The sequence below is a fragment of the Triticum aestivum genome, chromosome 2B, assembly GCF_018294505.1.
Source record: "Triticum aestivum cultivar Chinese Spring chromosome 2B, IWGSC CS RefSeq v2.1, whole genome shotgun sequence".
NCBI classification, from domain to species: Eukaryota; Viridiplantae; Streptophyta; class Magnoliopsida; order Poales; family Poaceae; genus Triticum; species Triticum aestivum.
In genome coordinates, this window is record NC_057798.1 from 763320108 (window position 1) to 763339973 (window position 19866).

Sequence of the window (19866 nt, forward strand, 5' to 3'; positions counted from 1 at the left end):
GGTAGTTGCCCGTCTGCAACATGCATGAAGTAGGCCGTAATTTAGATTCGGCATGACATTTAAGGAACATCGCATGCTCCATTTATTTCTGACCCTTGAGATAAAGTTTGTACTACATTTTTAATTCAGCGAGTTTGCCAAAACTTGGACTTCACAACAGATTACTACCCCGTCCCGGTTTATTAGTCCCCCTCTCATTTTGGGCTAAAATTTGACCAACAAATTTAACTAATAAAATGCAAACTATATGTTACACAAATTATACCTTCGAAAAGCTCTTTCAAGTACAAATCCAACTATGTACTTTTTGTAGCATATATTCTATATTTTATTAGTCATATGAATGGTCAAAGTTTGGCTCAAAATACTAGAGGGCCTAATAAACCCGGACGGAGGTAGTAAATTATCGAAATGAGTGTAGTTATTTTGGAATAGTAGTTACAACAATTAGTGCACCTACTAAGATCCGCATTCTCGGTACAATTCAAGCAATGGAGTGCTAGGATGTTGAGCGGTAGAGAGATTTCTTTTTCTTGAAGAGATGAAGCCATAACGATGTTTTTAAATTTAAAAGTTAGGACAATGAAATTGGGGAAGAGCGGTGGCGGGAGAACGGAGATGGGGAGGAACGGTGGCCGAAGGACGTGTACTATGAAGGGGAAGATGCCGGCAGTGGATATCAAGCCAGCTACACCGCGAGCAGCAGTCCCGGCGCTGCCCTGGCCGAGGCCACCACCTGGACGGGTCGCCTTGTATGTGGATGGAGCCTACTCCGAGGTAGATGGTTCTGCGGCAGCAGGGATGGTACTACGATGGTATGGCGGCAGTGTTATTTTTGCAGCTTACAGATGCATATTTAACTGCAATGATGCACTGGAGGCCGAACTACATGCGTTAATGCACGGAATGGCCCTGGCTATTCAACATAGTGAGGGGGCTGTCATTGTCCAGTCTGACTCATCGGAAGCACTGATGGCAATGAAGGGGGATAGCCTTACCTACTTCGCATCTGGACAAATCTTCTTGCATATGGACACATTTTATCAACAATTTTTGAAAATGGTGACATTTTCTGAAAACACATATTGAGTTGGCACACAGTTTTGTCCGGCTTTTCATTTTTTTAATTTAATATTCTATTTTACTATATTGTTGGTACTTTTTTCTTGCTTGATATTTTCTATTCTTGGTTTAGTGGTTTTTTTCTTTATCATGATTTCTTCCAGGTTTGATTTTCTCCTGATTTTTCTTTTTTTATCTTGCAGTTTTTCCTTTCCTGTTTCTATATATTTTTATAGATTTAATGTTTCTTCAGTATATGCTGAACGGTATTCGAATAAAAATGAACTTTTTAAAATGCACATTGAACACTTTAATATACACTGAGCATGTTTCGTATAAGTGAAAATTTAATATAAAGTGAACATCTTTTAAATACATACTGAATGGTGAAATATTTTTAAATGCACACTATTCTAAAATACAGGATGAAAAATTTTAAACACATAGTAACTAAAATTTTATTTGCATCATGAACAATTTCAAATATTTAACCCGGTAAAGAATAAACACCCAGTTTTTCAGCATAAATCGAATTGAAAACTGGAAGAAAAAAATAGTTCAAGGAAGCTCACCACCCATCATGTTAGAGCGAGCTGGACCACTAGGCTTGAGCCTCCAGCATAGCCTCAACTTTATGACGCAAGGAGCGTCATACAAGAAATCTCGCCTAGAGACCTTCTATTTGACGGTCAGTGACGTCAATTAGTTGAGGCCATAACTGAAGCGACATGCAAACAGGCCGACCGAGGCATAGCTGCAGGCGATCACGGATGAGAACAACATCAGCTACGCCTCCTAAATATCAACGACAAACTTCCAGGCGACCCGGTGGGACAACTACAGCACCGGCGCCGCAATTTCATTGTGGACCTCACATCCACCAGCGACGGGCAAGGTGCAGTCTCCTTCGAGAACAAGTAGGGCATGAGAGGCGTCTGGGCCTTGTGTCCCACGTGGTTCGTTCTGTATTCCATGTTCTACTCTTCCTCGCGGGATACCGGAGCTTCACTTCATCGGTCTTATATATGGCCGGTGCTCATGGAGACAACGGATGGAGGAGGCGGTCCCAGGAAGGGAACAACAAGGGCTTGGACGCCGACCACCGCCATAAGATTGGTTTAGGGTTGGAACGGCTTTTCTTCTTCTAAATGTCTGAAATGTAATAAAAATACGTTGTGTTTGCATGAATCTTTTTTGATTTATGAAATCCCGGCCGGTTTACATAAATTTCGTCCGCTTAATTCTAACACTGGTTGAAATGTATGTGGACATCGTTGAATGATGGCCTCCGGCATCAGTGTCCGTGGACTAGTCTCTCCGTCCACGGAATGATGCGGGATCAAATTTGCGAGTGAATATTGGAGATGCCCTTAGATCCCTTCAAATAAAGTGCTCATATCAATTTGGACCTCTTTAACCAAAAGATCATGTATATTATGTGAATCCTGAATTCGGAGTCAAAGTGCGTTTGATGATCCTCACTGGGAGGCCGCCGCTGATGGACGCCGTGAGCCCCGGCACAAACGTCGGCGCCCAGCCACTACGGCCATGCTCTCCAACCACCTCCACGTCGAACGCCTTCATCACGGCCACGCCGACCGCCTTCATCTCAGTTATGGCGAGCTCCTTGCCGAGGCACACACGGAGGCCGGCCTGGAACACCGGGTACTTGTACAGGTTCGCCGGCGCGAACGAGCCGCCAGGTCCAGTGAGCCACCGGTCGGGGCGGAACGCCTCGTAGTCGGCGCCCCAGATGCTGGGCATGCGTCCCATGGCGTACGGGTGGTACATCACGCGTGACTCAGCCTCCACGTAGGTGCCGTCCGGGAGCACGTCCGCGGCAGCGCAGAACTTGGAGTCGAACTGCACCGGCGGGAACAGCCGCATGTTCTCGAACAGCACCGCGTGGGTATACTGCAGGCTCATCAGGTGCTCGTAGGTGGATGGCCTGTCGCTGCCGGCCTCCGCGCGAATGGCGGCCGCGACCTCAGGGTTCTTGTGCAAGTGGATGAAGAGCGTTGTAAGCGCCGAGGCAACCGTATCCCGCCCGGCGAGGAGGAAGCTAACCACGATGTCGCGGAGATACTTGTCGTCCATGGCGACGTCCGAGGCCATGAAGCGGGACAGGAGGTCGTGGGTGTTGTCGAAACCCAGAGTCCGCCGCTGCAGAATCATGGCGGACGCGAGGTCGTCGACGAGCTTGATGGCCTTCTTAAGCTCCCTTTCGGACCCAATGTTGAGCATCCGCTTCATCTTCCACACCAACGGTGAGGCCGCGGCGCCCCGCATGGCGCAGTGCCGCGAGGCGGTGTCAAACGCATTGGCTAGGTCGGACATGGGCATGTCGAGGTCGAGGCAGCCCGGATCGAGCCCGAAAGAGATCTTGCAGACGGTGTCGAAGGCGAACCGCCGGAACACGTCCTGGAGGTCGACCACCTTGCCCTTGTCGGCGGCGTCGGCCAGGACCGGCAGGAGGCGGGCCTCCACCTCCTGGGCGACGATCTTGTAGGCGTAGGAGCGCACGGTGACGCTGCCGAGCTGGAGGCTGGCCATCTTGCGCTGGTGGCGCCAGGCGTCGCCGTCGACGTTGAAGATGCCGGCGCCGAGGAGGTCGCCGAGGAGCGCGGCGAAGCGCTTGCCCTTGGGGAAGTTGTCGAAGCGGGTCTTGAGCATGTACTCGACGTTGGCCGGGTTGGCGGTGACGGTGCAGCCGAGGACGTGGAATTGGACGGTGCCCGTCGGCGACTCGCGCAGCAGATGCGCGTACCAGTCGGCGAGGTTGGTGAAGTCCTTGGCCCACGACCCCGTGAGGTAAGCCCGGCACACGTGACAGCCGCACCAGGGGTTGGGCCACCGGCGGACGAGCAGGAGCACCGCGGCGAGCGCCACCGAGAAGATGGACAGGCTGAAGAAGGCCAGTCCCGCGCACCGCGCGCCCCATGACAGCTCCATGGAGTCATCCATTAATCTTCGATGAGTTCCTGATCACTAGTCGAGGAGACGATCGATGTGAGCTTGGTGTGGGGAGAGTCAAGGAAGCTGCCTCTGTCTATATACTCCCATCCCATGGAGTTGGCCGCACATGGAGCAGGATGGACGGGGGAAGAAGAAGCACATGGAGTACGTGCGCGAATGCTTTGAACATACCGGGGTCTTAACGACAGTTGGGCCCGTTCCTTTTTTTCGATTTAAGGAGCTGTTGGCTCCACATTTTTCATTTCAAAAGTGTCGGGCCTGTGTGTGCATGAATGATCAACCATGCTTTTATTAGAGAAAATTACTCCCTCCGTCCCATAATGTAAAACGTTTTTGGCACTAGTTTAGTGTAAAAAAACGTCTTACATTATGAGATGGAGGGAGTAGTAAATTGCTAAACTTGATCTGATGGTCGCCCGAAAAAGAATTGCAGTCTTGCTTCCGTGCGGTGGAATTATACGTCTACTACCCTATGCAGCGCCTCCTTCGGACCATAGTAAATTAGCAGTTGATCTCCACTTTTCGGAAGTACTTAGACTTTGTCGAAAGTACCGTTCTGAGCTAGCTCAAATGAGCTCGAATGACAGTAAAATAAAAAAAGGAAAAGTAAAATTTTCTCAATATTTTTTGGGTAAACTTTGACAAATATTTCAAGTGTTTGCAAATTTTCATCATGAGCCACATTCGTGAAATACGTGGTAAAAAAAAACCAGTACTTCAAAATGCTTTAAGTAGCAATTGTGAGCATTGATTTTGTTTTCTTGGGACAAACTGGAAAGGCAAGGCCCGACATGAAACAGCTTAATTTCCTTTTCTTGCGCTGTGGTCATGGGCGGGCATCCGTCCCATGATTTAATGGTTACATATCGCTGCCGGTGCGGCTGGCCACACGTCAATTCCATTTCATGAGCAAAATGTCAACTCCACATCGGTCGTCTCCCCCGACGGACACCCCACCCAAGGCTGGCACGTCGTCGTAGACCCTGTTGCCGCCACACACAACACAGCGCCGCTGATATAATTAGCAGGGACATGCATCCGTACATAGCTCCATCGTGGATCCATGGCAACCGCTCACGCTCAAGCTCTCTTCGCTCTGACCTAACGCGCACGTTCACGGAGTTCCATCGGGGGGATCCCAAGAGCAACCGCTAGCTGCATACACGGGCCCTCGCGTCGTCCTCCCGAGGGCGACTCGGGGGGCGACTAGGGTTTCCCCCGCGCCGCCACCCCCTTCAATCCCAGTCCCTCCTCGCCGCCACCTGAGGGGATCGACGGACAAGCCTGGTGGGTCGTTGATGAAGGTGGCGGTGAGGTGTTGCGTTGCTTCGTGCCCTCGCGAAGGACCTGGAAGCCGGGGCGGCGGCCCCGGATGGCGAGGCGACGCTGCCTCCACGACTGGCAGCGCCCGCAGGAGGTGGTGGCCGGCATCCTCGGCTGCCCGGGCAGCGAGGATACGGCGGACGGTCGCGGCGCGGAGTTCTTCTGCCCCAGATCTGAAGGTCAGGCGCCCTCCTCCCCTGCTCTCTCATCCCCTCCGATCGTGCCCTTCTGTGACTCTGGTCGCCAGATCCGGTGCAGGCGGGGTGCGGGTGCTCAGGTTCGAGTCCGGGGGAAACCCTTGGCCGGTCCTTCGGCCACGACGGCGACAACGCGTGTGCGCGTCATTTCTTCCTTGGAGGCGCTGTTGAGGGCTCTCCTCTGCACCCCCGTCCCAGACTCCGGGTGAAAACCCAAAACCCGTCTCGGGTTGGTCGGCGGCGGCGTCTAGCGCGTCGCGCCCTTGTTGGAGGCGCCGCCTGGGGTGTCTGGTTCTTCGGGAGAGGGTCCATGTGGTTGGTGGGCGTCCGTCGGCTGCGAGGCCAAGTTTGCGATTTTTGTGGAGGGTGCTCATTCCTGCAAGAGTCCTTCTTGCAGCCATGGAACGGGACCTGGTGCTTCTATGCTCCGCCTCTTGGCCTCTGCAGCTTTCTTCTTCGGCGACCTCCCGACGGCTATCCTTCTGCTCCTGGTTTGTTCGGGAGAGGTGGCAGTGCAGCTGTGGTGTGTGCCAGCGGCGTGACGAGGGTTGTGCACCTGTCTGCGATGGGAATCCGGCTGGCGTCTGCTCTAGTTCTCGGGTGAGCGCCAACGATCCGACGGTGCGGCGCCTTCGAGCCTAGGCGAGAGGAAAGGGTTCCTCTTCGGCGTTGGGAGCGATGTTCTTCCCTTGTCCCTGGGTTCAGATAGTTCACACCTTTCTCTGGCTATCGGCTGATCATTGAAGCTTCTCTGCTGCTCCTCTCTCTGCTGACTATGTGCAGTAGGCTTCGACTCTACTAGCAGGGCTCGTCATGTATTTTTCTTTCTGCTGTAGTGTGTGTTGCATTATTAGCTGTTCACTAAGCTTCATTGTATCTTTCGGTCGCTTTGATTGGTGGCCTTGTGTAATCCTGGCCGGTTGATGGCTTCGTTAATTTAAAGCCGGGCTCCCCTTGAGCCTTCGTTCTAAAAAAAAGTTCCATCGTGGATCCATGGGAGGGATACATACGCCGGGGATCGTGACATTCCGCTCAAGTGCGATGCATTCGATCCTTAATAAGAAGTGCGATGTGTTGGGAAAAAAATGTCAAGACCAACTCTAACGCACGACCGCATCTAGTCCGTCCGTATCCGTTTGGATAGAAACGGACAAATGTGACGGCCCAAAGCGCGAGCTTGGGAGCAAATTCTGTTCGGCTCAACCCAATTGTGATGCAAATTTAGGCCGAATTTGCGTCCAAGCTAATATAGAATGGGCGTGCACGCGTGTCTCATCATCCGCCCTCGGGGCCCACATGTTGGCAATGCAACTGCTTCCCACCAACTCCATTTATTCCGCACGCGTGAAAGGGCCCGCATGTCGGCCACCCAATCAACCCGACGTGTCCTTTTTAATGGCAACCCATCGACTGGTCAGTCCACTTCCACGACCGCGACCTTACACACTCTTCCCTGCCCCCTCCCCCACTCGTCCGACACGCTCTAGTCCGCGTCGCCCTCATTTCGATGGCCGCTGCCTAGCCATGGGGATGTGGAAGCAGATCCCTGCCAAGCCGGGAAAGCACAACCGTGAAGCGGGGGTCAATCTTCTAGGCCGGTCGCCATCGCTGGTCTCCATTTTGCCGCCCGTCGTTGCGCCGCGGATCCGCCCGTACGTCAAGGTGGAGGCCGATGTGCCAACACTATACTGGGACACGGCCACCCCACTGCCATGGCCCGACACGCATCTTCCGAACGGCCGGCATCTCAGCCCAGATCAGGTGCCAGTGCCGATCATCCCGTCGAGTGGCCGCGCCCGTCTGCTGGAGATCAAGAGCCACATGGCCTAGCTGCCTCCGGACCTCGTCGACAACCTAGGTAAGCTGTGGACTTCCTGGTTTCGGAACGAGCACGACCTGTGGCGGCAGACGTTCACCCTGGGAGAAAACTTGTTGCGTACTCCTACTCTAGGGAGCCCAACAAGAGTGTTTGCACCGTAATCAGCTCATTTTCTAGCGCACTTGCTGGGAAGGTGTATTTCTTGCAATAGGTTATGTATCACCTTTATTATTTTCCTTATTTTATTTCTTGTCTAGTTGTAGTTTTTTTATCTTTATTAATGTGTTGAGTTTTGCAAAGTTATTAAGAACTATAAAGAGATTTATAATTTCAGCAAGTGGTTACTTTTCTCGTATATTTTCTCCTACTAGAATGAGTTCAAAGAAGGTTACATTAGGTGATAGAGACATGATAGGAAGAGAGAATATAGAATGGCTTCCTTTCTTGTATTGGGTCCTTGTTTTTTCTTCATGACAAGACTATATTGGAAAATTCTACAAGTTATGAACAAGTTCTTATCATGGTAGTTGAGGAACGTGAGGCAAAGTTTATAAACCTGAATCCATATAAGCAACAAATGGTCTTACAACTTAATGATATGGAGGATGGTAATATGAGAGACTTTGTCTTAGAAGCTTTAACTAGGAAATTTGGTGGAGAAGCTAGAGGTCATGATCAGGACTGGGTGGTACGCTAGAGAAGGAGCATCACTAGCTGGCGATGAAGATGAGATGAGCTTAGGCGGCAACGTGATCCACCCCGTGTGCTGCTCCTCAACGCCGGCGGACACGCTAGATGGGGGCAGGGACAGACCTCAGCGATGGAACACCCCATGCCACGGCGGCGAACTACGATGCGGTGGCGTCGACCCCAAGGGCTAGAGGTACGACGTTGCGGGAGGAAGCTCATTATGAAGCCAGATGTCTATGATAGGGGAGCTTGGCGACAGAGAGAAATGGAGATTTGCGGCTGTCGCTTCGCTTGGTCGGTCGGAGTGTGGGGAAGGAGGATGAATTGACGTGTGAACATCCTATATGAGTGGATCGAAATTGCTGTGCAGACGAAACTGCACACACGATGTGTAGCCGACAGTCAAGTCCAACCGTAGAACAGTGCTGCTGCTGTGCATCACATGGCTTGAATTTAGCATCGTCCACAAATCGTCTGCGTGGCATCGTGTGTATAGCAGCGTTCTGAGTGGATCGGATCGCGCCGCACAAAACAAAAGGAGCGAACGCCTGCGTATGAGAGTGCCATGTCATCATGTGTGCGGAGATTCGCGAGGGCGGTCAAGGTCACGTCGCGCGGGAATCATTCCCGAGGAACGTCAGTTCCCTAGCATTTTCGAAAAATAATGTTGGGTCAACTCACTTATAAGAAATTGAACCTAAATTCCCCTTCCATGTATATAGCTTTCGGCTAACCACATGGCAGATGTGGTTAGCTACTCCAGATAGAAATGGTTAAATGATCCGTTGGATATTATATGTATAGCGTTCGGTTTTACTCCCTTTGTTTCTAAATATTTGTCCTTTTAGAGATTTCAACAAGTGACTACATACAAAGTAAAATGAGTGAATCTACACTCTAAAATATGTCTATATACATCTGTATGTGATAGTCCATTTGAAATCTCTAAAAAGACTAATACAGTATTTAGGAACGGATGATAATAGTAGTATTTTTCCTAGACTTGAAATGAAAAGAATACCAGTTCGTACTGGTTCCGGAATAGGGGTTCGTGACGGACTCGTTCACGCACCAGGCCTATATAAAGGACCACCCATCGCCTAGTAGCAGGCCGTATCATAACCATCCTCCGATCTGAGGCTCACGGCGGCCCAGATCAAAACTCGCCGGAACATGTCGTCGACCACTGCGCTCCCTAACCAAGCCGTGGAAACGTGTTGCCCGCAAGAAAAACGCGCTCGCATCTCCGGGACCGCCGTCGACCCTAACTGCTAGGTAGAGTTCCTGTTCCTGTTCCTGTATACGCGGCTTGCAGGAGGGATTGGGCGGACCTGATCGCCGGGCCGGCAGGCATGATCGCGGAGCGTGTGCTCACGGACGACGTCGCGGACTACCTCCGCTTCCGTGCGGTGTGCCGCACATGGCGGCGATGCACCGCGTCCCTGCAAGCATACGGCAGCCTGGACCGTCGGTTCCACCCCCGGCGGTGGATCATGCTCCCGCGGGCCTTGGGCGCCGTCCGGAAGCCCCACGACTTCCTCAACGTCTCGACAGGCGAGCGCATCAAGGTGGACCTCCCCGAGCTCCGCTACCAGTATGTTTTCGGGGCCACCTCCGATGGCGGCCTCATCGTGCTGTGCGACAAGCGCACCTACATGATCCGCCTCCTCAACCCGCTCACCCGGCAGATGATCACCAGCCTCCCGGCCGCGCGGCAGTACACAGCGAGCGGCCAGAGCCGATACACTTTGTGCGGCAGCCATGTGTTGCAAGCCGGCTTCGCCGATGACTCAACTGTAGTCCTCCACATGAACCCCTATTGGATATTCACTGCCAAGCTTGGCGATAAGCAGTGGACGCGGTTGCATATCGGCCACATCATTACAAGCTTGCCGTTCGGGGGGCGCTTCTACTGCCTTGCCGAGACAGCCCTCATGGTGGTGGACACCACCGCATCCATGGACCCGATGCCGGCGGTGGCCGCCGAACTGGGCGATATGGGTTCTGTGCGGTACGATCAGACTGTGAAACTAGTGGACATCGACGGGGAACTGGTTCTGGTGCGTCATACCCCTAGCAACAACAACACTTTTCGGAAAGGTTACGAGGCATACCGGGTGGATCTGGAGGCGGGAATCACCCTGCCTATGCAGCAAGGGTTCAGCGGGCGCGCTTTGTTCACTGTCCCGGACCCCTGGGGGCGTGCCCTTTTGTTGCCCGCTAGGCTATCCCCTCGTTTTCATGCTGACACCTGTTGGTTTTGATCTGACGGCTTAAACAGGCCAGTTAGATCTATTAGTTTAACAGAAAAAAAAGAGAAAGATAACGTTAATGAAAAGGCCCCACGCACCAACGTACGTGAGGTTTTTATCCCAACTAAGGCGCCCTGATCGGGGGCACCCAAACCAACTGATGGTTTAGGTCCCCTGTCGCCAGCGCTACATAAAAGGGAACGGGAGAGGGTTGGCAGCCTGCGTGATCACAATTCTCGTACGGTTTCACTCCCCTCCCGATATTCTCTCACCCCATCCGATCAGGGGGAGCGCTGCAGCGACGGGAAGACCTACTCCAGCCGCCGCTCCCGTTCCCGGGCAGTGCCGGTGGCGTCCTGAGGGCATCAGGACGTTGGGGAGGACATCTACCTCGACTACATCACCTCTGCATCAAGCCTGCACCAAGCAGGCGATCATGTCCACTGCCGTGACACGTAATGATCCCCTAAACCCTTCTCTGTTCATGTTTTAGGTGATCTAGATGCAATCTGTTTCTGCTAATGGCATCCCAGAGATGCATAATTATTCCAACAATGGTATCAGTCGCCAATTCTGATTGCATTAGGTCCCTATATTATTGATCTGTAGATCAACATCAAGTTTAGATCAAGTCAGGATTAGGTTTATTTTTATGATCAAGATTGAAAGTTTTAGCCCCTGGTTAGCCCTAAGATGCATGCTACTGTCTTGATGCCCTCTGTAAATCATCATGTTTTAATTCTCATATGCTACGGGTCAGTACTCCCACCTACGTTCATCAATTCTAATTAATCTAAGTTAAGATATAATGCTCACCTTCATGTTAAGTTGATTAAAATTGATCATGTTTAAGTCCTGTTTCCGTATGCATTATTAACACACAAGGCAGAGGGATACACGCACGTCAACAGTAGGAACCCCTCATGTTTAAGAACCCTAGATCTTTTCCCCAATTCGTAAGAACCCTAATTCTGCAATTAGGACTATTTTTCCCCAAATCAAGCACTGATGAAAATGAATTGGAGAAGAAATGAGGAGAATCCTCACCTAATGTGCTGCGTAGCCGCCTCTTCCCTTCGGGGCCCGCATCGCGTCCACCGCGGTGCGAGGGCGAAGACGCCGCGACGCCGCCGTCCTCGGGACGACGCGCGGAACGCAGTTGAGCCGCCGCCGCCTCCGCCCGAATGGACGCGCCCTTGTCTTGGCCGACGCCGAGCAAGTCGCCGTTGCTCCTCATGCCGCGGTGGCCGGCGTCCCTCCTCCCTCCTTGATGTGCCATCTGCACGGACGCCGGGGCAACGTTCGACGGGGGAGCGCGCGGGATTCATCCTGCTGCACGCTCCTCCGGCGAGCGCAGCCGCCGCGCCGCCATGGCCGGCGCGCCTCGAGCCGCCGTAGTGCCGCCGCTCTCTTCGCGAGCTTGAGATGCGGGGGGGGGGGGGGGGAACTGAGCTAGGGTTCTGGATCGGGCGGCTGTTTTTGTTCCGATCGGGAGCGATACGGACCGTCCGATTCAATCGAATGGCTGTAAGCGACGCGCGGCTCCCAGCCGGGCCGTCGGGGGTTTAACGGGCCATATCCGGCCGCAGGCTTCAGCCCAGGTTGTTTTAGTCCAGCAAAAAAAACGCTACTGGACTGAGCTGCATTTCGGACAGCCGTGGGGTTCTTGGGCCAAAATCAGTGTCGCCATTTTCTGTTTTTCCGGTGCGTTAAAGTTAATAGTTATTATGTTTTTGCACCGTTGTAAACAGAAAATGCATAAAAATATAATGAACACATTATTATTCTGGGTAAAATTGAACCAACGAGATATTTTATTCAGGATTTATTATGTGTTTTGCATGATGAACTTATTTAAGCATCAAATAATGATATTGTTTTTTTATGTTGATGCTTAAATTAATAATGACATGACCCTAATTTTATTTCGGACCAACGTTGTTTTATTATTATGAGTCATCACTTATGATATTTTAATTCCATGTTTTTTCTGCCCAACGGTGTTTTGACATGGAGTTGAAATTAAATACTTGGCATGTTTGTTTATTTACCAACGTAAATTTATAATCATGCAAGTTTACTTATGAACTTTTATGATGATTTCAGCTTCCGCTCCATTCCGGTCCGACACGATCGAACCACTTACGGGGAGTAACTTCCCTCGTTGGAAGTCCCAAGTCGAATTATGTTTGGGTTGTAATGAATTTGACTATGCCTTGAGGGAAGAAAAACCTGTGGCACCTGTGGCAGGTGTCACAGGGTATGCAGAACTCAAGAAGGAGTATGATGTTAAGATGGAAAAGTGGAATAAGTCCAACCATATTGCGCTTCTCATCATGAAAGCGACAATATCGCCGGACATTTCTGAAGCACTCCCTAAGAAAGATACTGCTAAAGATTTCCTCACTGAAATGGAGGAGCAATTTAAAGGCTCCGACAAAGTGTATGCTCATGAGCTTTTTGCTAAACTTCTTCAGAAATACACTATTGACGGAAATGTTAGGCAGCACATATTGAGGGTGGTAAATGCTTTCACCAAGCTTAAGGCTTTGGAGTGTTCTTTAAGTGAAGCCCTTCTTGTCATAATTATTCTTGAGTCTCTTCCTGAAGAGTTTGAACAATTTAAGGTCAACTATAACTCTCTAAAGGAAAAATGGCCACTCTCTGAGATGACCGCAAGGATCGTCCAGGAGGAAGAAAGGATCATGAGGCAGAAGAAAGACCATGTCTTTCATGTTGGCTCTAACAAGAGAAAGCATGACGGACAAGGTTTCCCTAAGCCTCAGAAAAGGCAAGTCAAGAAAGAAGGCACTAAGCCATTCAACCCTAAGGCATTCAAGGGTAAAGAAGCCGGTGGTTCTTCTTCTGCTCCTAGCAGCTCCACTGCTGGAGAAAATGCTTGTAACTTCTGCAAAGAGGAGGGACACTATCAAAGGGACTGCCCAGGCTTTCTAAAATGGATGAACAAAAGAGGTATTGATGAAATTACTTTTGTAGATGAATCTCTTTATGTCGATTTTTCTATAAAGTCATGGTGGATTGATTCAGGGGCAACCACTCACGTTGCCAACTCTATGCAGGGATTCGATACGATCCAAACTATAAGAGGAGGAACAAGAAAGCTTAAGGTTGCGAACGGAGTTGAGGCCGATGTTGAAGCTGTGGGATCTCTCACGTTGGAGCTACACACTGGCCACACTCTTAGATTGAATAATGTTCTTTATGTGCCTACCTTAAGTAGGAATTTGATTTCAGTTTCTTGTTTAGATGATGATATGTATGAGTGCCATTTTGGCAAGAAACAATTTGTTTTGATCAAATGTAATAAGAATGTAGGCATCGGTGTTAGACGAGGCCAACTATACATGTTATCTCTTAATAATGATTCAGTTATGCATGTGAGTGATGCAATTAATGTTGAGAAGAAATGGAAAGGAGTTAGTAATTCTTCGAAATTGTGGCATTGTCGTTTGGGCCACATTTCGAGGGGGAGAATGGAACGCTTAGTTAAAAATGAAATACTCCTCCCATTAGACTTCTCAGATGCAGACAAATGTGTCGACTGCATTAAAGGAAAATTCGCAAAAACAATTAAGAAAGGAGCAGTAAGAGCCACAGGGGTTTTAGAATTAATTCACACCGACATATGTGGACCCCTTAATGTTAAGTCTGTAGATGGTTTTGATTCATTCATTACATTCACAGACGATTTTTCCCGCTATGGGATATATTTATCCCATACGTGACCGATCGGAAGCTTTGGAGAAATTCAAAGTCTATAAAGCGGAGGTTGAAAATCAACTGAACGCAAAAATCAAAGTTGTACGGTCTGATCGCGGGGGAGAGTATTATGGTAGGCATGCTCCTTATGGGCAGATTCCTGGACCTTTTGCCAAGTTCTTATCTGAAAATGGAATCATTGCTCAGTACTCAATGCCTGGTGAACCACAACAAAATGGTGTGGCCGAGCGCCGCAACCGCACCCTTATGGATATGGTGCGAAGCATGCTTAGTCACTCTAGTTTACCAGTAAGCCTTTGGATAGAGGCATTAAAGACAGCTGCACACATACTAAATCTTGCTCCAACTAAGTCAGCACCGAACACACCTTACGAGATGTGGGCGGGAAAGAAACCGAGCTTGAATTACTTACGGGTGTGGGGTTGCCCTGCTGAAGCTAAAGTTTTCAATCCACAACTTAAGAAACTGGATCCAAAAACAGTTAGCTGTTTCTTCGTTGGATACCCTCATAGGGGAAAGGGATATCGTTTTTATTGTCCAAGACACACCACCAAGTTTGTGGAGACTAGACAAGCGGTATTTTTTGAGGATAATGAGGTCACAAATTTAAGGGAGATCAATCTTGAGGAGAAGCGGGTTTGTGTACCATCCCCGACTATCCAAGAGATTGTTTTTCCAATACGAAGAAATGTGACATCTGATGATCCTGAATCTCACGGTTCAGTCTCTCAGTCGAATGGTGATCCAGAAACTAATAATGAGAATCCAAACACAAATGAGGATCTCCGAGAAAATAATGAAAATGATGATGTTCCACCACCACCTCCGCCCATGGGTAGACCACGGCGTGAGAGGAAGAAAGCCATATCAGATGATTATATCACCTTTTTGATGGAGGACATGAATGATATGGGAAAGGTGGAGGATCCAACCTCATATAAGGAAGCCATTAAAAGCGAAAATTCGTCCAAATGGTTGGTTGCCATGGAAGACGAGTTGAAATCTATGGGCTCAAACGACGTATGGGACTTAGTAGAAGTTCCCGATGGAGCTAAGAAAGTAGGCTGCAAGTGGGTCTACAAAACCAAGTATGATTCCAAAGGGAATGTCGAACGGTTCAAGGCAAGGCTAGTGGCAAAAGGGTATACACAGAGAGAAGGCATTGATTATAAGCAAACCTTCTCTCCTGTGTCAACCAAGGATTCTTTCAGAATCATAATGGCATTAGTAGCTCATTACGACCTAGAACTACACCAAATGGATGTTAAAACGGCATTTCTAAATGGTGACTTAAAAGAAGATGTTTACATGGCTCAGCCAGAAGGCTTTGTTGTGGAAGGAAAGGAACATTTAGCATGTCGTCTAAAGAAATCAATTTATGGCTTGAAGCAAGCTTCAAGAGAGTGGTACCTCAAGTTTGATAAAATTATCAAAACTTTTGGTTTCACCGAAAATGTTGTGGACAACTGCATATACGTTAAGTTTAAAGGCAGTAGGTTCACATTTTTAGTCCTATACGTTGATGACATATTATTGGCATGTAGCGATAAGGATATGCTACATGAGACCAAGAATTTTCTGTCATCCAGTTTTGATATGAAAGATCTTGGTGAAGCCTCGTATGTCCTCGGCATCGAGATTCATCGAGATAGGTCCAGAGGAACGTTAGGACTATCTCAAAAGGCATACTTTGAGAGAGTACTGAAAAAATTCAATATGCATAAGTGCTCACCCTCACCTGCTCCTATAGTTAAGGGCGATAAGTTTGGGACATTTCAATGTCCGAGGAACCAATGCGAAACTGATCAGATGAAGTCGGTTCCTTATGCTTCAGCTGTTGGAAGCATCATGTATGCTCAAGTATGTACACGCCCAGACTTATGTTTTGTAACCGGGGTGCTTGGCAGATACCAATCCAATCCAGGACCGGACCACTGGAAGGCCGCAAAGAAAGTCTTGCGTTATATGCAAGGAACTAAGGATTTCATGCTTACATATAAAAGAACTGATAACCTAGAAATTGTTGGTTATTCAGACTCTGATTTTGCCGGGTGTGTGGATAGTATGAGATCCACGTCAGGTTATATATTCACACTCGCGGGAGGAGCTATATCGTGGAAAAGCTCCAAACAAACGTTAACTGCTGGATCTACGATGCAGGCAGAATTTGTAGCATGTTATGAGGCCACCGGGCAGGCTGTATGGCTAAAGAATTTTATACCCGGACTTAAAGTGGTTGACAGCATATCTAAACCAATTTTATTGTACTGCGATAATGAACCAGCAGTTTTCTATACGAGTAACAACAGGTCAAGTAATGCTGCCAGACACATTGACATAAAGTATCGTGTTGTGAAAGATAGAATCCAGGATCAAACAGTTGATGTTAAACATATAAGAACGAAGCATATGCTTGCGGATCCGCTAACAAAAGGCTTACCACCCAGTATTTTTCGTGAGCATGTTGCCGGCATGGGACTACTGGAGGCCTGATGATTCTGGAATAAGAGGACCATTAAAATAAACCACTCCCCAATTAGCAAAATGTTTTCCATTTCGAAATAGGCGGGTGTACTATAAGTGTTGAGGTTCTGTGGCGTTTCAAGCTGTTGTAACACCTCACTTTGGTACATCATTCCTATGTAGAATGGGCGAATGAAGTTAAGCCTAACGATCAAGGGGGAGAATGTTGGTTTTGATCTGACGGCTTAAACAGGCCAGTTAGATCTATTAGTTTAACAGAAAAAAAGAGAAAGATAACGTTAATGAAAAGGCCCCACGCACCAACGTACGTGAGGTTTTTATCCCAACTAAGGCGCCCTGATCGGGGGCACCCAAACCAACTGATGGTTTAGGTCCCCTGTCGCCAGCGCTACATAAAAGGGAACGGGAGAGGGTTGGCAGCCTGCGTGATCACAATTCTCGTACGGTTTCACTCCCCTCCCGATACTCTCTCACCCCATCCGATCAGGGGGAGCGCTGCAGCGACGGGAAGACCTACTCCAGCCGCCGCTCCCATCCCCGGGCAGTGCCGGTGGCGTCCTGAGGGCATCAGGACGTTGGGGAGGACTTCTACCTCGACTACATCACCTCTGCATCAAGCCTGCACCAAGCAGGCGATCATGTCCACTGCCGTGACACGTAATGATCCCCTAAACCCTTCTCTGTTCATGTTTTAGGTGATCTAGATGCAATCTGTTCCTGCTAATGGCATCCCAGAGATGCATAATTATTCCAACAACACCGTCTACTTGTGCAACAGCAACGTTGATGGCCCGCCGCGAATCGACGCCTACCGTCTCCTTGATGGTGATGCCCGGTTTTGGGGTGCCATTAAGGCATGCTGTCTCCCATCTGGCCACCGCATCGGAGCCGACAATGGTGATGCCAGTGGCATTGAGGCCTACCGTCTCCTAGATGGATTCATCCGAGTCGATGCCCGGTCATGCAACCTCATTGTGTCTGTGTCGCACTACGTGTGTGGTTTAAAGGTCATCACAAAGGAGCGGCGTCGCAGTGAACGGCTGGAGATGATGAGGCGCCAACTCCACATCAGACGGATGTCTGCACTAGATCGGAGTAATATGGACCAAAGCCAGTAGCGAGGCCCAATGTCTCATGACGCATGTCAAATATACTCTTTTTTAGGGGGGCTGATCACTTATACTCCCTCCGTCCGGAAATACTTGTCGGATAAATGCATAAATATGGATGTATCTAGAACTAAAATACATCTAGATATATCCATTCCTTCGACAAGTATTTCCGGACGGAGGGAGTACTTGATTTGATACTATATGGCTGATGCGCAGTTTCTTGTGCTCTGTGACGGATTTGCTGCTTTACCGGCTAAATGTTGATTGCACACGCGCTAAATCATGATCCACGCCAGTGAGCACCAGCAATTGTGACTTCATTAGCTAAGTGAAGGAGAAAATGTACGTGATGCAAAGGGCGGGGTGTTGGAGGCGCCGCACCAGAACCAGTTACGAGAGACATCACAATTATCTAGCGGTCATGCCGGATTGCAAGTTTTTTTTTAACTTGATTGCAAGTTATTTTTGTTGGTGTCTTCGATGCTATTTCTAATAAGCAGTATAATATGTCTATAATGAGAAACAAATCAGTATATCACTATACTTTTTGTTAAAATTACTTTGTAATATATGTCTTGTATTGGAAGTCTGATGCACCGCCACAAGTGGCTGGTTGTGTTTTGGATGATTTGCCCAAGCACTCGAAATTAATAAAGGTTAGAGCAACTCTAGCAGACCCCGCATCCGCCCCTGACCTGCAAAATAACCGTCAAAATACGGGTACGGGTCGGAAAGCCTGCCCGACCAGACCCCGCATCCCGTCCCGGCCCGCAATTTTTTTTGGGGGGCACGACAAATTCCTCACTCCAACCCGAAAAAACGCTTGGCAGGGATCCGCTTCCACATCCCCATGGCTAGGCAGCGGCCATCAGAATGAGGGCGGTGCGGACTAGAGCGTGTTGAACGAGTGGGCCGGGGACCAGGGGGGCAGGGAAGAGTGTATAAGGTGGCGGCCGTGGAAGTGGACTGGCCAGTCCATGGGTTGCCATTAAAAAGGATACGTCGGGGCGACTGGGTGGCCGACATGTGGTCCCTTCGACGCGTGCGAATTAAATGGAGCTGGTGGGAAGCAGTTGCATGGCCAACATGCAGGCCCCGAGGATCCACGATGGAGCTCCGTGCACGTGCGCGTTAGGTCAGAAGAGAACTTCATTCGCAAAAAAAAAGGTCAGAAGAGAACTTGAACGTGAGCGGTTGCCATGGATCCACGATGGAGCTATGTACGGATGCATGTCACTGCTAATTATATCAGCGGCGCTGTGTTGTGTGTGGCGGCAACAGGGTCTACGACGACGAGACGATGTGACGTGCCAGTCCTGGCCTTGGGTGGGGTGTCCGTCGAGGGAGACGACCGATGTGGAGTTGACCTTTGCTGATGATGGAATTGACGTGTGGCCAGCCGCACCGGCAGCGATATGTAACCATGCATGGGATGGATGCCCATGACCACAGCGCAAGAAAAGGAAATCAAGCTGTTTCATGTCGGGCCTAGCGTTTCGAGTTTGTCTCAAGAAAACAAAATCAATGCTCACAAGTCACAAGTGCTACTTAAAGCATTTTGAAGCACTGTTTTCCTTTTTTTTACCACGTATTTCATGAATGTGATTTCATAATGAAAATTTACAAACACTTGAAATATTTGTCAAAGTTTACCCAAAAAAATTCAGAAAATTTTACTTTTTCTATTTTATTTTATTTTACTGTTCATTCGAGCTCATTCGAGCTAGCTCAGAACGGTACTTTCGACAAAGTCTGAAGTACTTCCGGAAAGTGAAGATCAACTGCTAATTTACTATGGTCCGAAGGAGACACTGCATAGCAAGAGGTAGTAGACGTATAATTTCACCACGTGGAAGCAAGACTGCAATTCTTTTTCGGGCGACCATCAAATCAAGTTTAGCAATTTACTAATTTTCTCTAATAAAAACTTTGTTGATTATTCATGCACACACAGGCCCAACACTTTGAAATGAAAAATGTGGAGCCGACAGCTCCTTAATTAGAAAAAAAGGAACGGGCCCAACTGTCATTAAGACCCCGGTATGTTCAACGCATTCGCGCACGTACTCCATGTGCTTTGCCTCAAAAAAAAAAAAAACGTACTCCATGTGCTTCTTCCCCCGTCCATCATGGAATGCTCCATGTGCCCAACTCCATGGGAGTATATAGACAGAGGCAGCCTCCTTGACTCTCCCCACACCAAGCTTACA

At 49.1% G+C, this 19866-nt stretch overlaps 1 protein-coding gene across 1 annotated transcript; it reads right to left on the minus strand.

Moving 5' to 3' along the window:
- Positions 1-1862: 1862 nt before the first annotated feature.
- On the minus strand, positions 1863-4169 carry LOC123042553 (cytochrome P450 94C1-like). The gene has a single exon (XM_044464984.1). It carries the CDS (start codon positions 4024-4026, stop codon positions 2497-2499), a length of 1530 nt encoding a protein of 509 aa, XP_044320919.1. The 5' UTR covers positions 4027-4169; the 3' UTR covers positions 1863-2496.
- Positions 4170-19866: the final 15697 nt, after the last annotated feature.